Source organism: Gymnoscopelus microlampas (assembly GCF_963454915.1).
Source record: "Gymnoscopelus microlampas genome assembly, chromosome: 6".
Taxonomy (NCBI): Eukaryota; Metazoa; Chordata; class Actinopteri; order Myctophiformes; family Myctophidae; genus Gymnoscopelus; species Gymnoscopelus microlampas.
The window spans coordinates 56,456,704-56,477,036 of NC_139943.1; the positions used below are offsets into that span (position 1 = coordinate 56,456,704).

Genomic DNA, 20,333 nt, shown 5'->3' on the forward strand with positions numbered 1-20,333 from the left:
GGGTCATATCGGCCGATACCGATCCGATACCGATATATTATATTTATATTGAGCTCATTACTGATTTTTTTTATTTTAATTTGTTTTACTGGTGAAAGTTGATGGTAAACCCCCCTCTCCACTATCCCTACTGTGATGAAAAATATTGATGGAATAAATACATTAATTATATATATTCTTCTAAGTAACAAACTTAACTATGACATCATTTTTGTATGCTATAAGCCATCACAGAATGATTTGAATCTTTGTATAACACAAAACAAAACACTCGTTACACGCGCGCGCGCGCGCGTGTAACGAGTGTTTGTTACGTCGATGTTAAATAACGACGCAATGTACACATTCGTGTTGAAAATATATCCTCCGCAGTTTCACTACTCTAATCTAATTTAAGATACAAGAAACCCTCTGACAGTTCTGGGTATGAACTATGGACGTGAAGAGTTTGCTGTTAGTTTCGACTACTTTCTGTTCACGTAGCAGTTTAGCCTAGCAGCCTGTTGCGCAGTGCACACACTGTCTCTGTCTGAGAGAGACAGCATGTAGAGTGCGTGGAGGGGGGAGGAGCTACAGCCGACTCTCTTAAAGAGACATAGACAGGCAGAGAGACTGCTCTCGTTCATTTTATTATACAATATATACAATATCGGAGAATTTAATCGGGTTTATTTTGACATCGGTTCGATACCGATACGGCCGATATGGGCCGATATCGATACGTTACCGATTATATTGTGCATCTCTAATTGTGATTGGAGACTTCAACAGCCATAGCACGCAATGGGGATACGCTAACAACAATCCAGATGGAGATGCAGTGGAAGCATGGGCCGAAAGCAACCAGCTTAATCTGATCCACGATGCCAAACAAACAAAGTCCTTCAACAGTGGGCGTTGGAAAGCAGGTTATAATCCTGATATTGTGTTTGTCAGTCATAACATCACTGGATTGAGCAAGAAGCTGATGCTGGAGCCACTGCCAAAAACCCAACACCGCCCCATTGGCATTAAAGTCAATGCTGCAATCACCTCAGCCACAGTTCCATTCCGAAGAAGATTCAACTTTGGGAAAGCGAACTGGCCTGGCTTCCAAGAAGATATTGAAAGGAAGATTGCCCATCTCCCAGTGGACCCCAAGAACTATGACAACTTCCGCACTCAATACATACCTGGACTCGATGCTCAAAGCAGTGAGCTATATGAGCAATACCAACAGCTCTATGAATCTGACCCCTTTGCTGAAAGTACCATCGAAGTAGGTGAGAGACTCATGACCTCCCTATCAGAATGCCGCCAGAGGATATGGCAAAACCTGCTGGAGACAACTGATATGGCGAAAAACAGCAAAAAGGCATGGAGCCTAATCCGAAAAATCAGCAACGACCCGTCAACTCCAACACAGCAACAGTACACCACCACCGCCAACCAAGTTGCATATCAGTTGTTGCTCAATGGGAAATCCACCACCAAACAGCCGAGACCAAAGGTAGACCGACTCCAGTACTCCCAAACCACCGGACTGACTGAGCCGTTCTCTCTTGAAGAGCTCAATATCAGCATCAATGCCCTTAAGACTGGTAAAGCTATCGGCCTGGATAACATTTTCACAGAAGAGATCAAGCACTTTGGACCTCTGACACGAAAATGGATCCTCGAGCTGATGAACAACTGCATGTTGACGAGAAACATTCCGAAGATCTGGAGAAAAAACAGAATCATTGCTCTCCTCAAACCGGGAAAAGACCCAGCATATGCCACCCGTATAAGCTGTTTGAGCGCCTGATCCTCAACAGGTTGGCCCCAGTTGCTGAACCAGCCATCATCCCCCAACAAGCCGGATTCCGACCTGGCAAATCTACAACAAGCCAACTTCTGAATCTCACACAGCACATTGAAGATGGGTTTCAGAAAGGACTGGTAACAGGAGCCGTTTTTGTTGATCTGTCTGCCGCGTACGACACTGTGAACCACCGCCTCCTCCTAAAAAAAGATCTTGGAGCTGACAAAAGACCTGGCACTCACAGACCTCATTGGAGCCCTCTTGAAAGATAGGCGCTTCTATGTTACCCTGAACAACAAGCAAAGTCGCTGGCGACGACAAAGGAACGGCTTACCTCAAGGTAGTGTGCTGGCTCCACTACTGTATAACATCTACCCCAATGACCAGCCAATGGACCAGAGCACTGAGCGGTTCATCTACGCTGACGACCTCTGTGTAACATCCCAAGAGAGTACGTTTGAAGCAGTAGAGGCAAACTTCACCTCAGCCCTATATGAGCTGCAACTCTACTACGAGCGCAACCACCTGCATGCAAACCCTGCAAAGACTCAAGTCTGCTCGTTCCATCTCAGGAACCGGGAAGCCAACCGACCTCTTAACATCAAATGGTCTGGAACATCACTTGAGAACTGCACCAACCCTGTCTACCTTGGCGTAACCCTGGACCGCACCCTCTCATTCAAGGAACACATCAAAAACACCAAATTGAAAGTCAGCTCCCGAAACAACATCCTACGGAAACTGACCAATTCCAAATGGGGAGCCACGGCACACACATTAACACTGGCATGACTGAGGTTACATTATCCAACACACAGCCTGCAAAACGGTCATTTTGAACAAGAAATCAAGCTCTCCTATTCGTTACTGTCTCACCTCTGTGCTCCAGACTAGCTGACACCTTCTCACCCACACAGTGGGGGGTTCCATTGTCTTCTAAATAGCCATTAACATCTCAATTGCACTCTGCGCAGTCAGTGAGCCCACATAATGTTGTTGTTGTAGGCAGACACAAACATTATAAAATTAGGCTAACTTGTAATGGTAACTGCAGATTCTGTATGTAAAATATTTATTTTAAAAAAAGCGTATAAAACAGCGCGATCTGTAGCGTCACACATTAAACTCTTCAGTGAAACATGGAGCCTATATGAACCACTGAAGCCACTGTCTAATTACATGACTCCAGGGTTAGGGTTAGGTTAGATTACGTGATCTCCATTGTGCAAAACACATGGATATCTCTTGACAAACCAATATTATATTATATAATATTCACATTATTGTCTGAGCGTAAAGCTCTCATTCTATCAGCTGTTCACGCTGATGAGAAAGCGTCTCCTCTCCTGTCCCTCTCATCTCCTTGTCAGCGTAACAAGTGAACACATCGCTATATGTTCCACAAATGTGCTCATTCCTGCGCTAAATATCTGATCTACAAACATAAAACAATCGCTGCCTGCCGAGCCATATGCTTGTAGATCACATCTGTTGGCACAGCATTTTAAAACAGCGCGATCCAGTAGCAAACACTCTGTACACTGCAGTGAAAGGGTTGCCAAATTTTGCGAGAAAAATAAGCAGTCAGGTCTATGAAAATGTTACTGCATGCATTGTGCCCTAAGAAAACAGTGAGGCATGAAACCATTGCATTGTAAATGGGGTTTATATCCGAGGCAAATTTGCAACCCCAGTCCCTGGTTAGACCTTTCTATATAAATATTTACCTAATAAAAATTATCTACAAAAGGACATGCATGAAGCTCTAATCTAAACAAGTATGAAAATACATTTATATCTGCAAAGTAACTAGTAGCCTAACTAAAGTTTTCAAATAATTGTAGTGGAGTAAAAGTGCAAGATTTGCCTCTGAGTTGTAGTGGAGTAGAAAAGTATTACCATTATAATGTAATTATATATATCATTATAATAATAATAATAATAATAATAGAAAGACGCCCAAAGTCGCTTATAATAAGCAGACATGGCAACATAGAATAGTTGCGCAGCAGCAAGTCTGCTGTCTACGGGCCGCTCTGTGGGGGGTCTCGAGGTGTAAAGTGCTCTAGGGAGGGGGAGAGAGGGGGAGAGCGATCAATTTAGCCGAAATAAAACGGCTGGGATGGGATACATGGTATGTATTTCATATTTATAATGAGTTAAAAAAAAAAAAAAAAACGGAGATGGTTTGAAACATATATTTAGGAAAAGTCATGAAAGGGGAACTTTCTCAGAGCTTCCTGAGAGAAGTTAAGCCACTTTCAATTCTCAAAATCGGTCCCATTGATTGCTTAGTCACGGAAGTGTTAAGATGTACTGCTTTGGCCCTGTGCTATTCCTCAGCGGAGTACGCGTGTCCTGTTTGGGAGAGATCAACCCATGCCAAGAAACTAGACTCAGCGATGAACAACACCTGCCGCTTGATCACTGGTTGCTTGAAGCCTACCAACCTGAACAACCTGCACCTCCTCGCTGGCAGATGTGCAGATGTGAGACGGGAAGTCGCCAGCCGAGTAGAGATCATGAAAGCTACCAGTGATGAACGCCACCTCCTTCATGGACGCGATCCCCCAGCCCAACGACTGAGTTCAAGGAGAAGCTTCCTCAGCCATGTCCAGCCCCTAACAACATCTCGGGAAGAAACCAGACTCCAGCTATGGACAACAAAGCTTGAGAATGACCCCCCTCCTATTGACATGGGAATCCCCCCTTCCGAAGACCTCCCTTCTGGCTCAGAAGCACCATGGGTCCAGTGGAAGACTCTCAACCGCCTGAGAACAGGAATGGGGCGATCAAAAGCTGCTATGGCCAGATGGGGCTACAAAACCGGCCCAACCATCTGTGAATGTGGAGAAGAGGACCATACGATGCAGCACTGCCTTGTCTGCCCTCTACTACCTAACCAGTGCAGCTTAAAAGATCTCGCAGAGTTCAATAATAATGCAAAGGACTGTGTAAAGAAATGGGAAACTGCCATGTAACCACATGCTTCAAAGACACGAAAAGAAGAAGAATGCAAGTAAATGCACAACTTTAGAGCCTCCATCTAAGTCTGGGGAAGAGCATTTCAGCCTTACTGTGGGTGAGCTACGGGGAGCTAACGCTAACAGCCCTTGAGCTACACACAAACACACACACGCACCATACATAACACACACACACACACACACACACACACACACACACACACACACACACACACACACACACACACACACACACACACACACACACACACACACACACACACACACACACACACACACACAGACTACTGAACGCTTGTGTGGGTCTTTGTGAAATCCCGAAGTGGGTATTTTCAAACCCTGGAGTGGATTTAGTCAGTGAGAGCTGTAGGTCTCCAGGGACCCCCAAGGGTCTCGCGGGACCCCCTAGGGTTCCACAATGTTTCGCTGGGGGCCTAAGGGGTCCGCGATGTTTCGCGGGGTCCCAAGGGGTCTGCGATGTTTTGCTGGGGTCCACAATGTTTCGCGGGGGTCGTCTGTTTTTAAAAATATATATTATTATTTATTTATTTTTATTTGTTTTTATCCCACCATTTTGTAACCTCAAAATAAGCAAGCCCTCACTAGAGCCCTGTGCACGGCTAGGGGGCAGGACCCCGACTTCTAGTTATATTACAAAACTAAAACAAAAATAAAACAATCTATTTAGTGACTTTTTAAGTTCAATGTAGGTACAGAATATTAGGCCTGTCAAAAAAAATTGATTCAAGAATAAATCGTGATTCTTCATGCCGCGATTTTAAAATTGTTTCAAAATATTAAAAATTGTTTTTTTTTTTTTTTTTTTTTTTTTATAAGGTAGTACCTTTTTCACTGACACTTTGTCTGAAATCAACTTTTCATGGTTTATATTGTTCAGAATTGTTTTAAAATGTTCTAGTATAATTAAAGCAAAGTGATTTGGGGTAGAAAATCGCAATAAATCGCAGAATCGAATCGAATATCAATTAATCGCAGAATCGCAATTTCAATCGAATCGGCACCCTAGGAATCGATTTTGAATCAAATCGTGAGGTAAGTGAATCGTGACACCCCTACAGAATATGATGCAATGTCATCAGTTTTATGTTTAGATGTAAGTCAGTCTTCTTGTATCCGTGGTGTTTCACAGGATGGTTGATACATTCAGTGTGAGGTTCATGATGTCACCACAGTGTGAGGTTCATGATGTCACCACAGTGTGAGGTTCATGTGTTCATGATGTCATGGTTCATGATGTCACCACAGTGTGAGGTTCATGATGTCACCACAGTGTGAGGTTCATGATGTCACCACAGTGCTCTTACCCGTAGCGTACATCCACAGCCATGGAGACTGGCAAGTCCAGGCCGGTGTTGACCAGGACTGTTCTGTACGACCCGTTTAGTTTGGACACCTCTATGGTGTCGCTGTCCCTGTCACACCAGTACAGGTTTCCTGCCACCCAATCAACAGCCAGACTGGTTGGATTACTGACCGACGTGTTGTGAAGGACCTGTCAATCAACCATACATGCACTCTGAATATACAAAGTACTTCACTATGTTTTATTGTTTTATGTTTTTTATGCAATTATTACATTTATGTTTTAGATAGGGTCAGTGTTGGGCAGTATCAAATTAAAAATAATAAATTACTGTAATATTATTACTTTTCCCAGTAACGAGTAAAGTAAGGTATTATTCTGCCAAAACAGCAATATAATACCATATTACTCGGTCAAAAAAGGCCTGTACTCTCTCTCTCCGTCTCTCGTAGAGGCAAGTTGTCGCATCATGCGAAAATAGAGCAGATCTACAAGCTATCAACCTACGTCAACAGAGATGCTTTTTAGCTTGCAGATGAGTTATTTTTAGCACGCAGCCTGCGCACAGTTATGACGTAGCGCATGACCCGTATGCGACCGGCGACTCGTGTATTTCTCCGCCTCTTTTTTTACTTTTAAGATATCGTTCGGATAGAATTTAGTTGTATAACTTCATATATGTGGTCAATTAATCATGACAGAGCCTATTTAAAAATAAAAATTCAGAGAACCGGCAGGGGCAGGCAGTGATACGCATTGTATCCGAATAAAGCAACCTATTTTCGGCATGGCCCTGTCAGAAGTCCCCCTGCGTCACTTGTCTGGTGGTCGGGGAAACAAACTGCTGATGAGGAGAGGAAACAGCTGTGTTCCTCTCCTCTCCTCTCCTCTTCTCTCCTCTATATCATTGGTTCTCAAAGTGGGGTCCGGGGACCCCCGGACCCCACTTTGAGAACCAATAATGAATGATGAGGGGGTTCCAGGGGGTCCCCAGCTAAATGACAGATTAGGCACCAAATGGACCCTTATGGGTCTGTAATTCTGAGAGTGTCCATTTGTACACTCTCAGACCCGTTAGGGTGCATTTGGTTCCATTTGTACACTCAGAGTTAAATTGACAGATTTTACAAAATAAATTGTTGTCCAAGTGATAGAAATGCCATTAAATGGGGGTCTGTAGCCCTAATGCATGTCAAACTGGGGGTCCTTGAAATTAAAATGGTTGAGAATCACTGCTAGAGACGTAAAAATCTTCTCTTATGGGTCCCTGGCATATCTTTTGAAATGGGGGTCCGCGGGCTAATAAGTGTCAATTTCGGGGTCCTTGACATGAAAAAGTTTGAGAACCACTGCTCTATATCTCCTCTCCTCTCTCCTCCCCCCCTTGCTAATTAATATTGACTGGTGTAAGATATGTTGAAAAGGTTAAGAAATGTTCAAAAAGTTTACTTTATTGTTTCAGCTTTTGAGAGGCTGCAGCCAGTGTGTGCAGTTCAGATTGATGTTGTTCCTGTAAGGATAATTATTGTTCCAATTCCAAATATGGAATTTGTAGAAGCAAAATATTTAAAAAGATAAAGACTGTTGACTATTGTTCCATTACATTGGATTCAGTTCTAAAGGGCTAAAAACTGTACACGTCTTTTATTTTGCGGGGGGCGTGGGGAAAGTAATATACAGTAATATGTAATATATTACTCTTGATACCAAGTAATAAGTAATATAATATTATTACTTTTCAAAGGAGTAATAAGTAATAAGTAACATATTACTCTCCTAAGTAATATAGCCCAACACTGGATAGGGTAGTGAATAGTATTTTCATTTGTTTTTCACAAATATTCTAGAGCTCACAATGTGTCACTTTGTGACACGTTGTGAGCTTGTAGTTATGCTATTTTTATCCATTTTGCAATAGGGATCCCAGCCAGAGTCTTTGTCTATTTTGGGGTCCTTGTCATGTAACAGTTTGTGAAGCCCTGGTGTAGAGAGACAGGAAGCCAAGGACAGAAAGAGGAGAAACATGTGAGACAAGACCAGGAGTCAGATGATTCAAACTCACCTCCTGTTTTCTGGTTTTATATTTAACCCTGATGTCACAAAGTATTTTTAATACAAGTAAATACTCTGAATTACATGTATACTGTAAGTAATTTGAATTCAGTTTCTCTTCCTTGTCATTCATCCTCATCGTTGTCATTGTCACACTGACCTGGACGTCACTGCCATTGATGTGCATGCGACTGATCATGGGGTGGAACCACCCCATGATCGGTTCCCATGACCCCCATTCTATCCAGTAGATCATCTGCTGCTGATAGTCAAAGTCCAGAGCCTGTGCGTACTTCAAGTCCTGTCACACCACATCAGTTGTGTTAGTCTCTGACAGGAATACATTCCAGCATGTCAAAAGCAGTGTGTGTAGAATATTGCATAGGATTACATAGGATGTGTTGTTATGTCTAATGGTTTTCACCTGTTTGAGCTCTGTGGAGCTGGAGCCGTCCAAGTTGATCTTCATCAGGTTAGAGCTAGTGGCTACGATGAGGAAGGGCTCCACCTCTGGAGAAAGTGAAACATTACATTTGAGTTAAAAAAATACAAAAACTGGGAATGCATCCGTTTCATTTTAGATTTTACCGTTGGCTATTCCAAAATAGCAGATCTACAAGCTCACAGCATGTCACTTTGTGCCGTGCTGCGAGCTTGTAGATCTGCTATTTTTGAAAACATTCTTGAAAGGTGTTTGAAAAAAATTGAATAATTCACATTCAAAACACAAATGTTCTCTTCTGGGGGTCCCTGGCACAAAACATTTTCAGATGGGGGTCCACATATTTCACTGGTTAATATGAGCTTCAGAGGGATGTTTTTAAGGGGCTTCGATTTAATCAAACACAGACAGACAGACAGACAGACAGACAGACAGACAGACAGACAGAAAGGCTGGGCGACAGACCGTCAGACCGTCAGACAGACAGACCGTCAGACAGACAGACAGACCGTCAGACAGACAGACAGACAGACAGACAGACAGACAGACAGACAGACAGTCTTACCTGTTGTGTTGTGTGTTGGTTCATTCTGGAGAGCTGAGGAGAAACATAAAAAACAAAATGAGCTTCAGTGTAACAGCTGGTTGGTTGTTATGGTTTATCTGTTGAAATACAGGACAAGATGTCCTTTGTTTCTCCTGTTTGCTGCTATTGATTTGACATTCACAGGGTAGGAATGAGGAACTAACTTTTTTTTATCAGAACTAACAAAAGAGACAATCACAATCAATGACAATCCATAGTTTGTTGTAAACTAACAGGTTGGTTGTAATTTAGTGATTTGGTCACACAGACCTTCATCACTAACAAACTAATATAATTATCCTTCAAACTCAGTTGGCTGTGGAACACGCCTGACAAGTTGTCCAATAACATGAGAGAAGTTTTCAAGGGGTCAAGTGGCCTCAAGAAAAGGACATTTGTGATTCAGAGCTACCTGTGAGCTAAGAGTGACTACAATTTAACATGTATGTCATCCTAGAGTTCAACACTCACTGATGAAGACAATGAGTAAGATAATTATAACATACATACATAATATAACATGCATGGATGCATTTAAAGTTTCACAGCAATCGGACGCTGCGTTCATGAAATCTGATGCTGAAAGCCGACCTTAATACCTCAAGCAAGGTGCTCGCAGACCTCTTCAGAAACATCTGGGAGAAGGAAACGATACCTGAGGACTGGGACAAGGGCCTGATAGTCAAAATCCCCAAGAAAGGAAACCAGCAAAACTGTGACAATTGGCGTGGGATCACACTGCTGTCGATACCATCAAAAGTTTTCTGCAGGATCCTAATTGGCAGAATTGATTCCGCTGTTGATCAGACCCTGAGAGACGAACAGGCAGGATTTAGGAGAGAGAGGGGATGCACAGACCAGATCTTTGCTTTGAAAAACATCATAGAGCAGTGTATAGAATGGAACGCCGCACTGTACATCAACTTCATCGACTTCCGGAAAGCATTTGACAGCCTGCACCGTGACACCCTGTGGAAGATCGCGAGATCATATGGAATTCCTCCCAAAATGGTCTCACTGATGGGGTTGTTCTATCGTCACTTCCAATGCAGTGTCCTTGTTAATGGTAAACCATCCAAATGGTTCCCAGCGGAGTCCGGTGTATGACAAGGGTGTATCATGTCCTCCATTCTCTTCCTGATGGCCATCGACTGGGATATGAGGAAGACAACAGCCGACAGACCCAGAGGCATCCAGTGGACCCTGTTTTCCCAACTCGAAGACCTTGACTTTGCCGATGACCTTGCGGTGCTCTCCTCAAACCATACCCATCTGCAGGAGAAAACCGAAAGACTTAACAGGTTTGCCCTACAAACAGGCTTGAACATCAACACCTCTAAAACACAAGTTATGTGCTTTAATACCACTCCAGGTGTACCTGGAGTGGTACCTCAATGTAAACGGGCACCCTCTTGACTATGTGGAAGAGTTCACCTACCTGGGAAGTCTAGTCAGCAAAGAAAACGCAACACAAAAGGACATCAGAGCAAGGCTAGGGAAGGCTCACAGTGTTTTTGTTAGGCTCCAATCCATCTGGAAGTCAAAACAGTACACGCTTAGAACTAAAATCCGACTCTACAGCAGCAAGGTGAAGTCAGTACTGTTGTATGGATCCGAATGCTGGCGAGTCACAATAAGGGATATGAAGAAAATCGATGCCTTCCATAATCGATGCTTGAGGAAAATCTGCCGCATTTTCTGGCCTGAGAGAATATCCAACGAAGAGCTACACAGGGTGACCAAGTGCAACAGCATAGTGTTAGAAATCAAACGGCACCGATTTCGATGGCTAGGTCATGTGCTCAGAATGGCCCAGGATCGTATCCCTAAGGTCGCTTTAAGATGGACTCCTGCAGGGAAAAGGAAGAAAGGTCGCCCCAAAACAACCTGGCGACGAACCGTGACTGCCGAGCTGAAGGAGATGAACGTGACATGGGGCGAGGCACAACATGCAGCACAAGACAGGTCCCGATGGAGGCAGATCGTTAAAGCCTTATGTCCCACTAGGGACGAAGAGGATTAAGTAAGTAAGTTTGGACAAAGTCTGTAGAAGTAATATCAGAAAATATGCTTTGTAAAAATCGGCCTCCTGCTGGCGCTATAACAGGCGGATGTCAAACTTTTGGGGCAGAGGTTCTTCCATGGCCTCCAGGGAGTGTTTGCGCAAGGTTTCACGCCGATCAGTCCAATGGTGCCGGAGATTAGCTACTCACAGACACACTCCGTCCGTCCTGGCGGAGATAATGCACGGGACCTCACTGCTTTCTCAAAAGATACCCCCCCCCCCCCCCCCCCCGCCCCCCCAAAAAAAAACAAAGCAAAAAAAACGAACACAAATAAAAGCTAAAGATTATTTTATAAATTATATAAACCCAACAACTACAACTCCAAAGCAGCAGCAGCACCCATTGAGCTGGACTTGAACAACTTGGACTTGGACTTGGACTTGAACAACACAAATCTTGTATGACAAAATATTTTCAGATTGGGGTCTGCGACCTAATATAAATTAATGTGGGGTCCTTGACATGAAACTGTGATATTAGACTCCATACTAAGCTGTGTATAAATACATCTGACCCTTGACCACACACACACACACACACACACACACACACACACACACACACACACACACACACACACACACACACACACACACACACACACACACACACACACACACACACACACACACACACACAGAGTACACTAACACAAATCTAAATAACTGACAAACAGAACTGGTCAGAAGGAAGACAGCCAATCACCAGCTAATTCCACTCAGTAATCAACTCAACCACAACCAATAACCACTCAAACACCAGCTTGTAACGAATCAGCACCACTCAATCCCCCATAACAATGAGGGGAACATTCACAGGACAAAACACCACACACGGAAATACACACATGACCATATAGGGTCATAACAACACAACAAGTCAAAACAAACAGCTTCCATGGCGTCCATGATGATGACAACATGCTCTACATACATATCTGTAACAGTGAGAATAATCACCACCTGTCCTCTGTACAGACCACCTTCACAACACATAGACCACCTGTCCTCTGTACAGACCACCTTCAGAACACATAGAACACCTGTCCTCTGTACAGACCACCTTCACAACACATAGACCACCTGTCCTCTGTACAGACCACCTTCACAACACATAGACCACCTGTCCTCTGTACAGACCACCTTCACAACACATAGACCACCTGTCCTCTGTAGAGACCACCTTCACATAGACCACCTGTCCTCTGTAGAGACCACCTTCACATAGACCACCTGTCCTCTGTACAGACCACCTTCACATAGACCACCTGTCCTCTGTAGAGACCACCTTCACATAGACCACCTGTCCTCTGTCCAGACCACCTTCAGAACACATAGACCACCTGTCCTCTGTACAGACCACCTTCACATAGACCACCTGTCCTCTGTACAGACCACCTTCACATAGACCACCTGTCCTCTGTACAGACCACCTTCACAACACATAGACCACCTGTCCTCTGTACAGACCACCTTCACAACACATAGACCACCTGTCCTCTGTACAGACCACCTTCAGAACACATAGACCACCTGTCCTCTGTACAGACCACCTTCACATAGACCACCTGTCCTCTGTACAGACCACCTTCACAACACATAGTCCACCTGTCCTCTGTACAGACCACCTTCACAACACATAGTCCACCTGTCCTCTGTACAGACCACCTTCACATAGACCACCTGTCCTCTGTGCAGACCACCTTCACAACACATAGTCCACCTGTCCTCTGTACAGACCACCTTCACATAGACCACCTGTCCTCTGTGCAGACCACCTTCACAACACATAGTCCACCTGTCCTCTGTGCAGACCACCTTCACATAGACCACCTGTCCTCTGTACAGACCACCTTCACATAGACCACCTGTCCTCTGTACAGACCACCTTCACATAGACCACCTGTCCTCTGTACAGACCACCTTCACAACACATAGACCACCTGTCCTCTGTACAGACCACCTGTCCTCTGTGCAGACCACCTTCACATAGACCACCTGTCCTCTGTACAGACCACCTTCACATAGACCACCTGTCCTCTGTACAGACCACCTTCACAACACATAGACCACCTGTCCTCTGTACAGACCACCTTCACAACACATAGACCACCTGTCCTCTGTACAGACCACCTTCAGAACACATAGACCACCTGTCCTCTGTACAGACCACCTTCACATAGACCACCTGTCCTCTGTACAGACCACCTTCACAACACATAGTCCACCTGTCCTCTGTACAGACCACCTTCACAACACATAGTCCACCTGTCCTCTGTACAGACCACCTTCACATAGACCACCTGTCCTCTGTGCAGACCACCTTCACAACACATAGTCCACCTGTCCTCTGTGCAGACCACCTTCACATAGACCACCTGTCCTCTGTACAGACCACCTTCACATAGACCACCTGTCCTCTGTACAGACCACCTTCACATAGACCACCTGTCCTCTGTACAGACCACCTTCACAACACATAGACCACCTGTCCTCTGTACAGACCACCTGTCCTCTGTGCAGACCACCTTCACATAGACCACCTGTCCTCTGTAGAGACCACCTTCACATAGACCACCTGTCCTCTGTACAGACCACCTTCACAACACATAGACCACCTGTCCTCTGTACAGACCACCTTCACAACACATAGACCACCTGTCCTCTGTACAGACCACCTTCACAACACATAGACCACCTGTCCTCTGTACAGACCACCTTCATAACACATATACCACCTGTCCTCTGTACAGACCACCTTCACAACACATATACCACCTGTCCTCTGTACAGACCACCTTCACATAGACCACCTGTCCTCTGTACAGACCACCTTCACAACACATAGACCACCTGTCCTCTGTACAGACCACCTTCACATAGACCACCTGTCCTCTGTGCAGACCACCTTCACATAGACCACCTGTCCTCTGTAGAGACCACCTTCACATAGACCACCTGTCCTCTGTACAGACCACCTTCACAACACATAGACCACCTGTCCTCTGTACAGACCAACTTCACATAGACCACCTGTCCTCTGTGCAGACCACCTTCACATAGACCACCTGTCCTCTGTAGAGACCACCTTCACATAGACCACCTGTCCTCTGTACAGACCACCTTCACAACACATAGACCAACTGTCCTCTTTACAGACCACCTTCAGAGGAGAGTCTCTTCCAAGTTAACCTGACTCCGCCAGATGGGGGCGGTATTGTCTTCACAGGTTCACAATACAGCATTCATCTGGGATCGCTCAAGCACATGTCATGTGTGTCATGGTTACTGGGAACCATGTAAATAGGGAATAACTGCCTCAACATGTTATGAAATACACGTTATACCTGTTACTGTCTGTCTCTGTCTGTCTGTCTGTCTGTCTGTCTGTCTGTCTGTCTGTCTGTCTGTCTGTCTGTCTGGCTTTAGTTCCTATTTGGAAAAGTCCTTGTACGGTGGTAAACGTCTGTGAAGAATGTATGTAGAATGTCTGAAGAGTGCAGATTGACTGTGGAAACACTAACTAATCAAATGCCAGGTGTGGGGAATTCGGCAATTTTCACATCAATAAACGAGTAACGTGGCCATTTAAATATCAGTGGTTGTAACAACATAATCAAACTGAAAAAAAGTAATTAGTTATGTTACTATAATTTACCACAAAAAAAGGTTGTTGCGTTATAGTATAACGCAACAACCTTTTTTTGTGGTAAATTGTATAAAGATTATACAGTAACACATTAGTCCCAACACTGATAATAAAGCATAAATAATGATGTAAAACTCACAGCAGTCTGCAGGTTCGTCTGACCGGTCCCCACAGTCATCTACTATGTCACATTTCCCTGACAACGGAATGCACTTGTAGTTCTTACAAACAAACTGATGGGGGAGACAGAGGATTATATTTAGAATCAGTAATGTATCAAAAGCAGACATGAGACATAAAGTCATACAACGTAACACAAGTGAAGGCGAGGTGAATCACCTGGCTGGCAGTGCAGTTGGACATGCACTGCTTGCCATCAGCTGCCAAGTAGGTGTTGGTGGGACAGGAACACTTGTAGCCTCCTCCAGGTGAGAGCAGACACAGGTTACTGCAGCCTCCATTGTTGGTCTGACACGGGTGACCGGCCACTGCAGGGTGGAGAAAACATGCACACATGGAACAAACATGAGAACACACACCTATATGTTAGAATAAAGCAATAAGCCACACCAGGCTGTGGTTTAATGTGAGTTTAGAGCAGCTATGAGGTGTTGTTAGGAACGATGCAGAGCAGAGTTACTACAACCCTCTAACTGTTCTACAATCACTGTAAACCACCACCTCACATGGTTTATTGCTTTGATAAAACACCATCCATGAAACATTATGGTGAATATTGTGAACAAGATGTTGGAGCAGTGTTACACATACATGTGATCCATATGTGTGGTTATTGAGTAATTAACAATGAGGCTCAGCCAATCAAAATCAAGCAACAGAACTATCAATTTCACATTATTACTATTACTACAACTATTAATTATAATAATAATAATAATAATAATAATAATAATAATAATAATAATAATAATAATAGTAATAATAATAATAACAATAGTAAGGGTAATAATAATAATAATAATAATAAGGGTAATAATAATAATACATATATATGCGTATACCCATCCTATAACTATAGGTGCAGTGAGCAGCCATTCACTCAGGGAGTAATTAGGGGTTTAGAGTCTTGCTCAGGGACACACATGGACAAATTGCTGGAATGGAACCTGCTACAACTACTGTAGAGCCTCTGGCTGCCCAGCCGGCTCTCTAACCACTCAGCTATGGTCGTCCCCAGTGAGAGTGAATAGTGAGAGTGTTGTATACAGTAGGTGGTACAGACCCTCAGGTTGTCTATAGGGGTGATACATGTGGATGTCACGTGGTCTGTTCAGGTTGCTGATGAGTTTGATCTTATTGGTTCCCTGAGTCTTGTTGGCTCTGTAGATGGAGCCGGTCCAGTCTATCCAGTAGATGTGATCCTCAAACAGAGTAATAGCATGGATGTCGTCGATGTCCTGATTCACAACTACAGACACACAAAACCAAAAGAGTCACAATATTATAAAATACATGAACAAACTATTATAAAGACCCAGCCAGCCAGACCCAGGGATAAAACTAAATCTAAGGTGTGGCCCAGGCGGTGAGAGGAGGCATGCGTTAATCCGACAGACCTTTTCTCCGACTATGTGGCATCCGCGTGCGGTTAGGGTTAGGGTGCGGGTTTGGTTCGGGTTTAGTATTGGAAACGTCGGAGCGCTGCGCTGTCGGAGGAATGCGCTGTCGGACTAACGTACTGCACCCGGCGGTGAGTAGCCCCAGTGACGAACTGTATAAAATCAAATGACTCTGTGAGATTTATAAAATCAGTGGATAAAGAGTTGGAGGGACAGCAGACATGCACATTTACGTCACCTAATAGGATGATGCTGTCATAGCGCTGGGTTATCAGGGATAGGAGCTCGGAAAATTCAGTAATAAAACCAGAGTTGTGTTTGGGGGGCCTATAGATTAAAACGCTAAGCACTGGATTTTTATTGTTAATTAAAAAGCTAAAAACGTCAAAGGATTTAAAAACACCAAATGAGATAGGAGAACATTTAAAGTTATTCTTATAAAATACAGCAAGCCCACCACCAGTGCCCTCTGGTCTAGGTAGGTTAAAATAAGAAAAATTAGGTGGGGTGGTTTGGATAAGAGGCACATTGTCCTCTGGGCTTAGCCATGTCTCTGTAAGGAATAAGAAGTCTACTTTTTGTGATTCAATGAAATCGTGACAAATGCCAGATTTGTGAAGCAGGGATCTGATATTTAGTAGACCAATTTTAACAGTGGAGGAGACCGGAGTAGTGGGATGTGTAATAGTGAAATTAAATTAGATGGATTAACAGAGGAACTGGGTCTATTGGTGATACGGGTTGCAGTGATCCTGACAGGTATGACGGAGGGGAGTGGAATAACAACATGATCCTCGGAAGGATGCTCATCATTATTGCAGGATATGGGATCTATGATGGAATCATGCTGTGAAGAATATCATGTCTTGAAGGCAACATGGCGGATGTAATTTGCAGTGAGCTGTTTGATGCCTATGGTGCTAGGGTGCAGGCCATCAGGTTTATAAAGGTTTTTTCTAGTCCAAAACATGTCAAAATTGTCAATAAAGCCATGACCTGTTGCAATGCAAAATGCTGTAGCCATTGCTGTAAGCTATGGAGTCTGCTAAAATGCTCTGCGCTCTTGGAGGGAGCCGGAATGGGACCGGAGAAAACACAGGATTTATTGAAACTCTCAATGTTGTTAGCAAGTGCTTCTAAGTCTAGTCTAAGTTTGGCAGATTGCCGATTCAAGACATTGTTGGTTCCGATGTGTACAAACACAGTGTGGGCAGAGGGGTAGAGGCCAATAATAGTAGGTGCTAGATGAGAAACATCAGTAACAGTACCACCCGGGAGACAGAAGGTGATGGCACCTGGAATTACAATGTTTCTGGTGATAGAATCACCGATGATGAGAATCTCTGGATTATTGTCCTTAAATAACAGCCCCTTATGAACAGAGAGTTTTGGCCAGGCGAGTAGTGGGTTGTTATTGATCACGGGGGGGTGGGGGGGGGGGGAGACACATGCAGTTGATTCGAGCGTTTCCATGGCAATCACAGTGGAAGAGTCACATGCAATTAATACAGGTTCAGGGGTTGTGGTAGTAGCTATCAAAGGGGACGAGTCAAATGCCAATGATTCATGTTCAGGGGTATCACTATTATCCTGATGACTGGTGACGTCATCATTGGCCCCAGCTGTCGCTAGCTCACAGCTGGGCAGTGGAGCTGGAGGCGAGAGTTGAGGAGTAGCTGGAGTGGACACGGGAGAGTTTGAGGGAGAGTGTGGTCGGCTGCTAGTAGGGGAACCCAGAGAGAGTTGGATGGCAGGCGGATGAGGGGAACGGCGACGTGTGCGTTTGTGGAGGATTATCGGAGTCAACGACGGGCAGGGACGTTTCCGTGAAGAGTTGGAGCGAACCTGTTGCGTCTGGCCGGCGAGTGGACTAGGAGCGGTTAGCACCGCGTTAGCCACACGCTCAGTTGTTGTTGTTAGCATTTTGCTGCATGCTGCTACCTCCAGGTTAGCAACCTCCAGGCTAGCAGGGGGCACAATGCTAGCCGGCAGACCGGACTCGGAGTGGACTACAAGCGGAGAGAAAAAGTTTGATTGTGGGACTCTGTCAATATCTCCGCCTGGGGAAAAATCTCCGCCTGGGGAAAACAGTGGGATAGAGATCCTTCTCCCCCTCCTCAGGACGGTGGACCAGGAAGGGGAGTGTGCGGTAGATGTCCCGGGTGGTGGGCGTGAGCTGAGTAGACCCTTGGCGTTTAGTACACCCAGCCGGGAAAGGACCACGGATTTCCTGCGGAGGACATCACCCAGGAGGCCCTCAATGGTGTGGAGCTCGGACCTCAGATGGGACAGCTCGTTCACACTCACAACCGGGGTAAGTGGCGCCATTCTAAGGGAAAAGAAATGAAACGCCAGTACACAGCACTAGAGAAGGCAAGGCACTGGCAGTAGTGTGTTGTTTAGCCGGGTGCTAACGCTGGTTAGTAGCCAGATGAGTAGTGGTACAGATGAGTAGTGGTACATACACACAAGGGCTCCGAATGGAGCCCGTTGCGAAGATCAGGTCTAGCATATAACGGTGTGATGAGCTCTGCTGCTGGGCCGCTCTGCTGCTGGGCTGCTCTGCTGAACACTGTATTCTTCCTCCCCTGTGTGTGTGTGTGTGTGTGTGTGTGTGTGTGTGTGTGTGTGTGTGTGTGTGTGTGTGTGTGTGTGTGTGTGTGTGTGTGTGTGTGTGTGTGTGTGTGTGTGTGTGTGTGTGTGCGTGTGTGTGTTACCTGTGTGTCTGTTGGTTCCATCCAGGTTGGCAAACTCAATCTGTTTCTCCTGGTTGTCGCTCCAGTAGATGTGATTGTTGATGTAGTCTAACGTCAGGCCGTAGGGCTGGTAGATCTCATCCTTCACAATGATGCTCCTGTTGGTGCCGTCCATCCCCATCCTCAATATGTGGTGGTTGTTGTAATAACGGTCTGACCAGTACAAGTACCTGTCAGGGAGACACTGAGTCAGGGTCACTGTTTGACATCTTTACTGACAATGTAGATAGCAGATCTACAAGCTCACAACGTGTCACAACACATTGTGAGTCCATGTATGGAGATCTCTGTCTGTCAGTCCTTGTCCCTTTTATGCCCATACTGTATATGGAGATCGCTGATGTCATCAGGATATGTCCATACATGGGTATGCCCCCTTTTGTGCCCATATATGGAGCTGATGGACTTGTTTGCGCCTGATGCCATGAGGCCACTTTGAGGTTAGACAACACACTCCATATTTGGGCGTAGCTGCATTTAGAACTCCTTATGGTTATGGAGTCATGGTACATAAAATGAGCCAACGTGGTCCTTCCCTTAAACCATTTTTAGCGGTGCCAGCCGCTCTACATTTGACCGTGTGTGTGTGTCCGTCCGTATGTTTGAGCACGGCAAAGAAGCAACACTGCACACGTGCGCACACGAACACATGCACACACACACACACACACACACACACACACACGCACACATTCACACACACACACACACACACACTTGACCGTGTGTCCGTCCGTATGTTTGAGCACGGCAAAGAAGCAACACATGCGCCACTTCAACACACACACACACACGCACGCACGCACGCACGCACGCACGCACGCACGCACGCACGCACGCACGCACACACACACACACACACACACACACACACACACACACACACACAAGCCAACACTGCACACACACGCACACACACACACGGACACATGCACACACAAACACACACACACACACACACACACACACACACACACACACACACTTGACCGTGTGTCCGTGTCTGTCTGTCCGTATGTTTGAGCACGGCAAAGAAGCAACACATGTAAATAAAGTAGTAGTAAATAAAGTGAGTACAAATATTTGAGTAAAAATACTTCAGAGTACTT

General features: G+C 45.0%; 1 protein-coding gene across 1 annotated transcript in view; it reads right to left on the bottom strand.

Annotated features, from left to right (window-relative positions):
* LOC311047068 (low-density lipoprotein receptor-related protein 4-like) overlaps positions 1-20,333 on the bottom strand; it is a gene marked incomplete at both ends in the record, with an annotated part of 65,636 nt that overhangs the window by 28,452 nt on the left and 16,851 nt on the right. The window contains 8 exons of the mRNA XM_084059653.1: positions 6,096-6,283; positions 8,307-8,447; positions 8,571-8,656; positions 9,154-9,186; positions 15,028-15,121; positions 15,228-15,376; positions 16,132-16,317; positions 19,186-19,394. Of these exons, the coding sequence (XP_083915779.1) occupies positions 6,096-6,283; positions 8,307-8,447; positions 8,571-8,656; positions 9,154-9,186; positions 15,028-15,121; positions 15,228-15,376; positions 16,132-16,317; positions 19,186-19,394 (1,086 nt within the window). The remainder of the gene's footprint in view (positions 1-6,095; positions 6,284-8,306; positions 8,448-8,570; positions 8,657-9,153; positions 9,187-15,027; positions 15,122-15,227; positions 15,377-16,131; positions 16,318-19,185; positions 19,395-20,333) is intronic.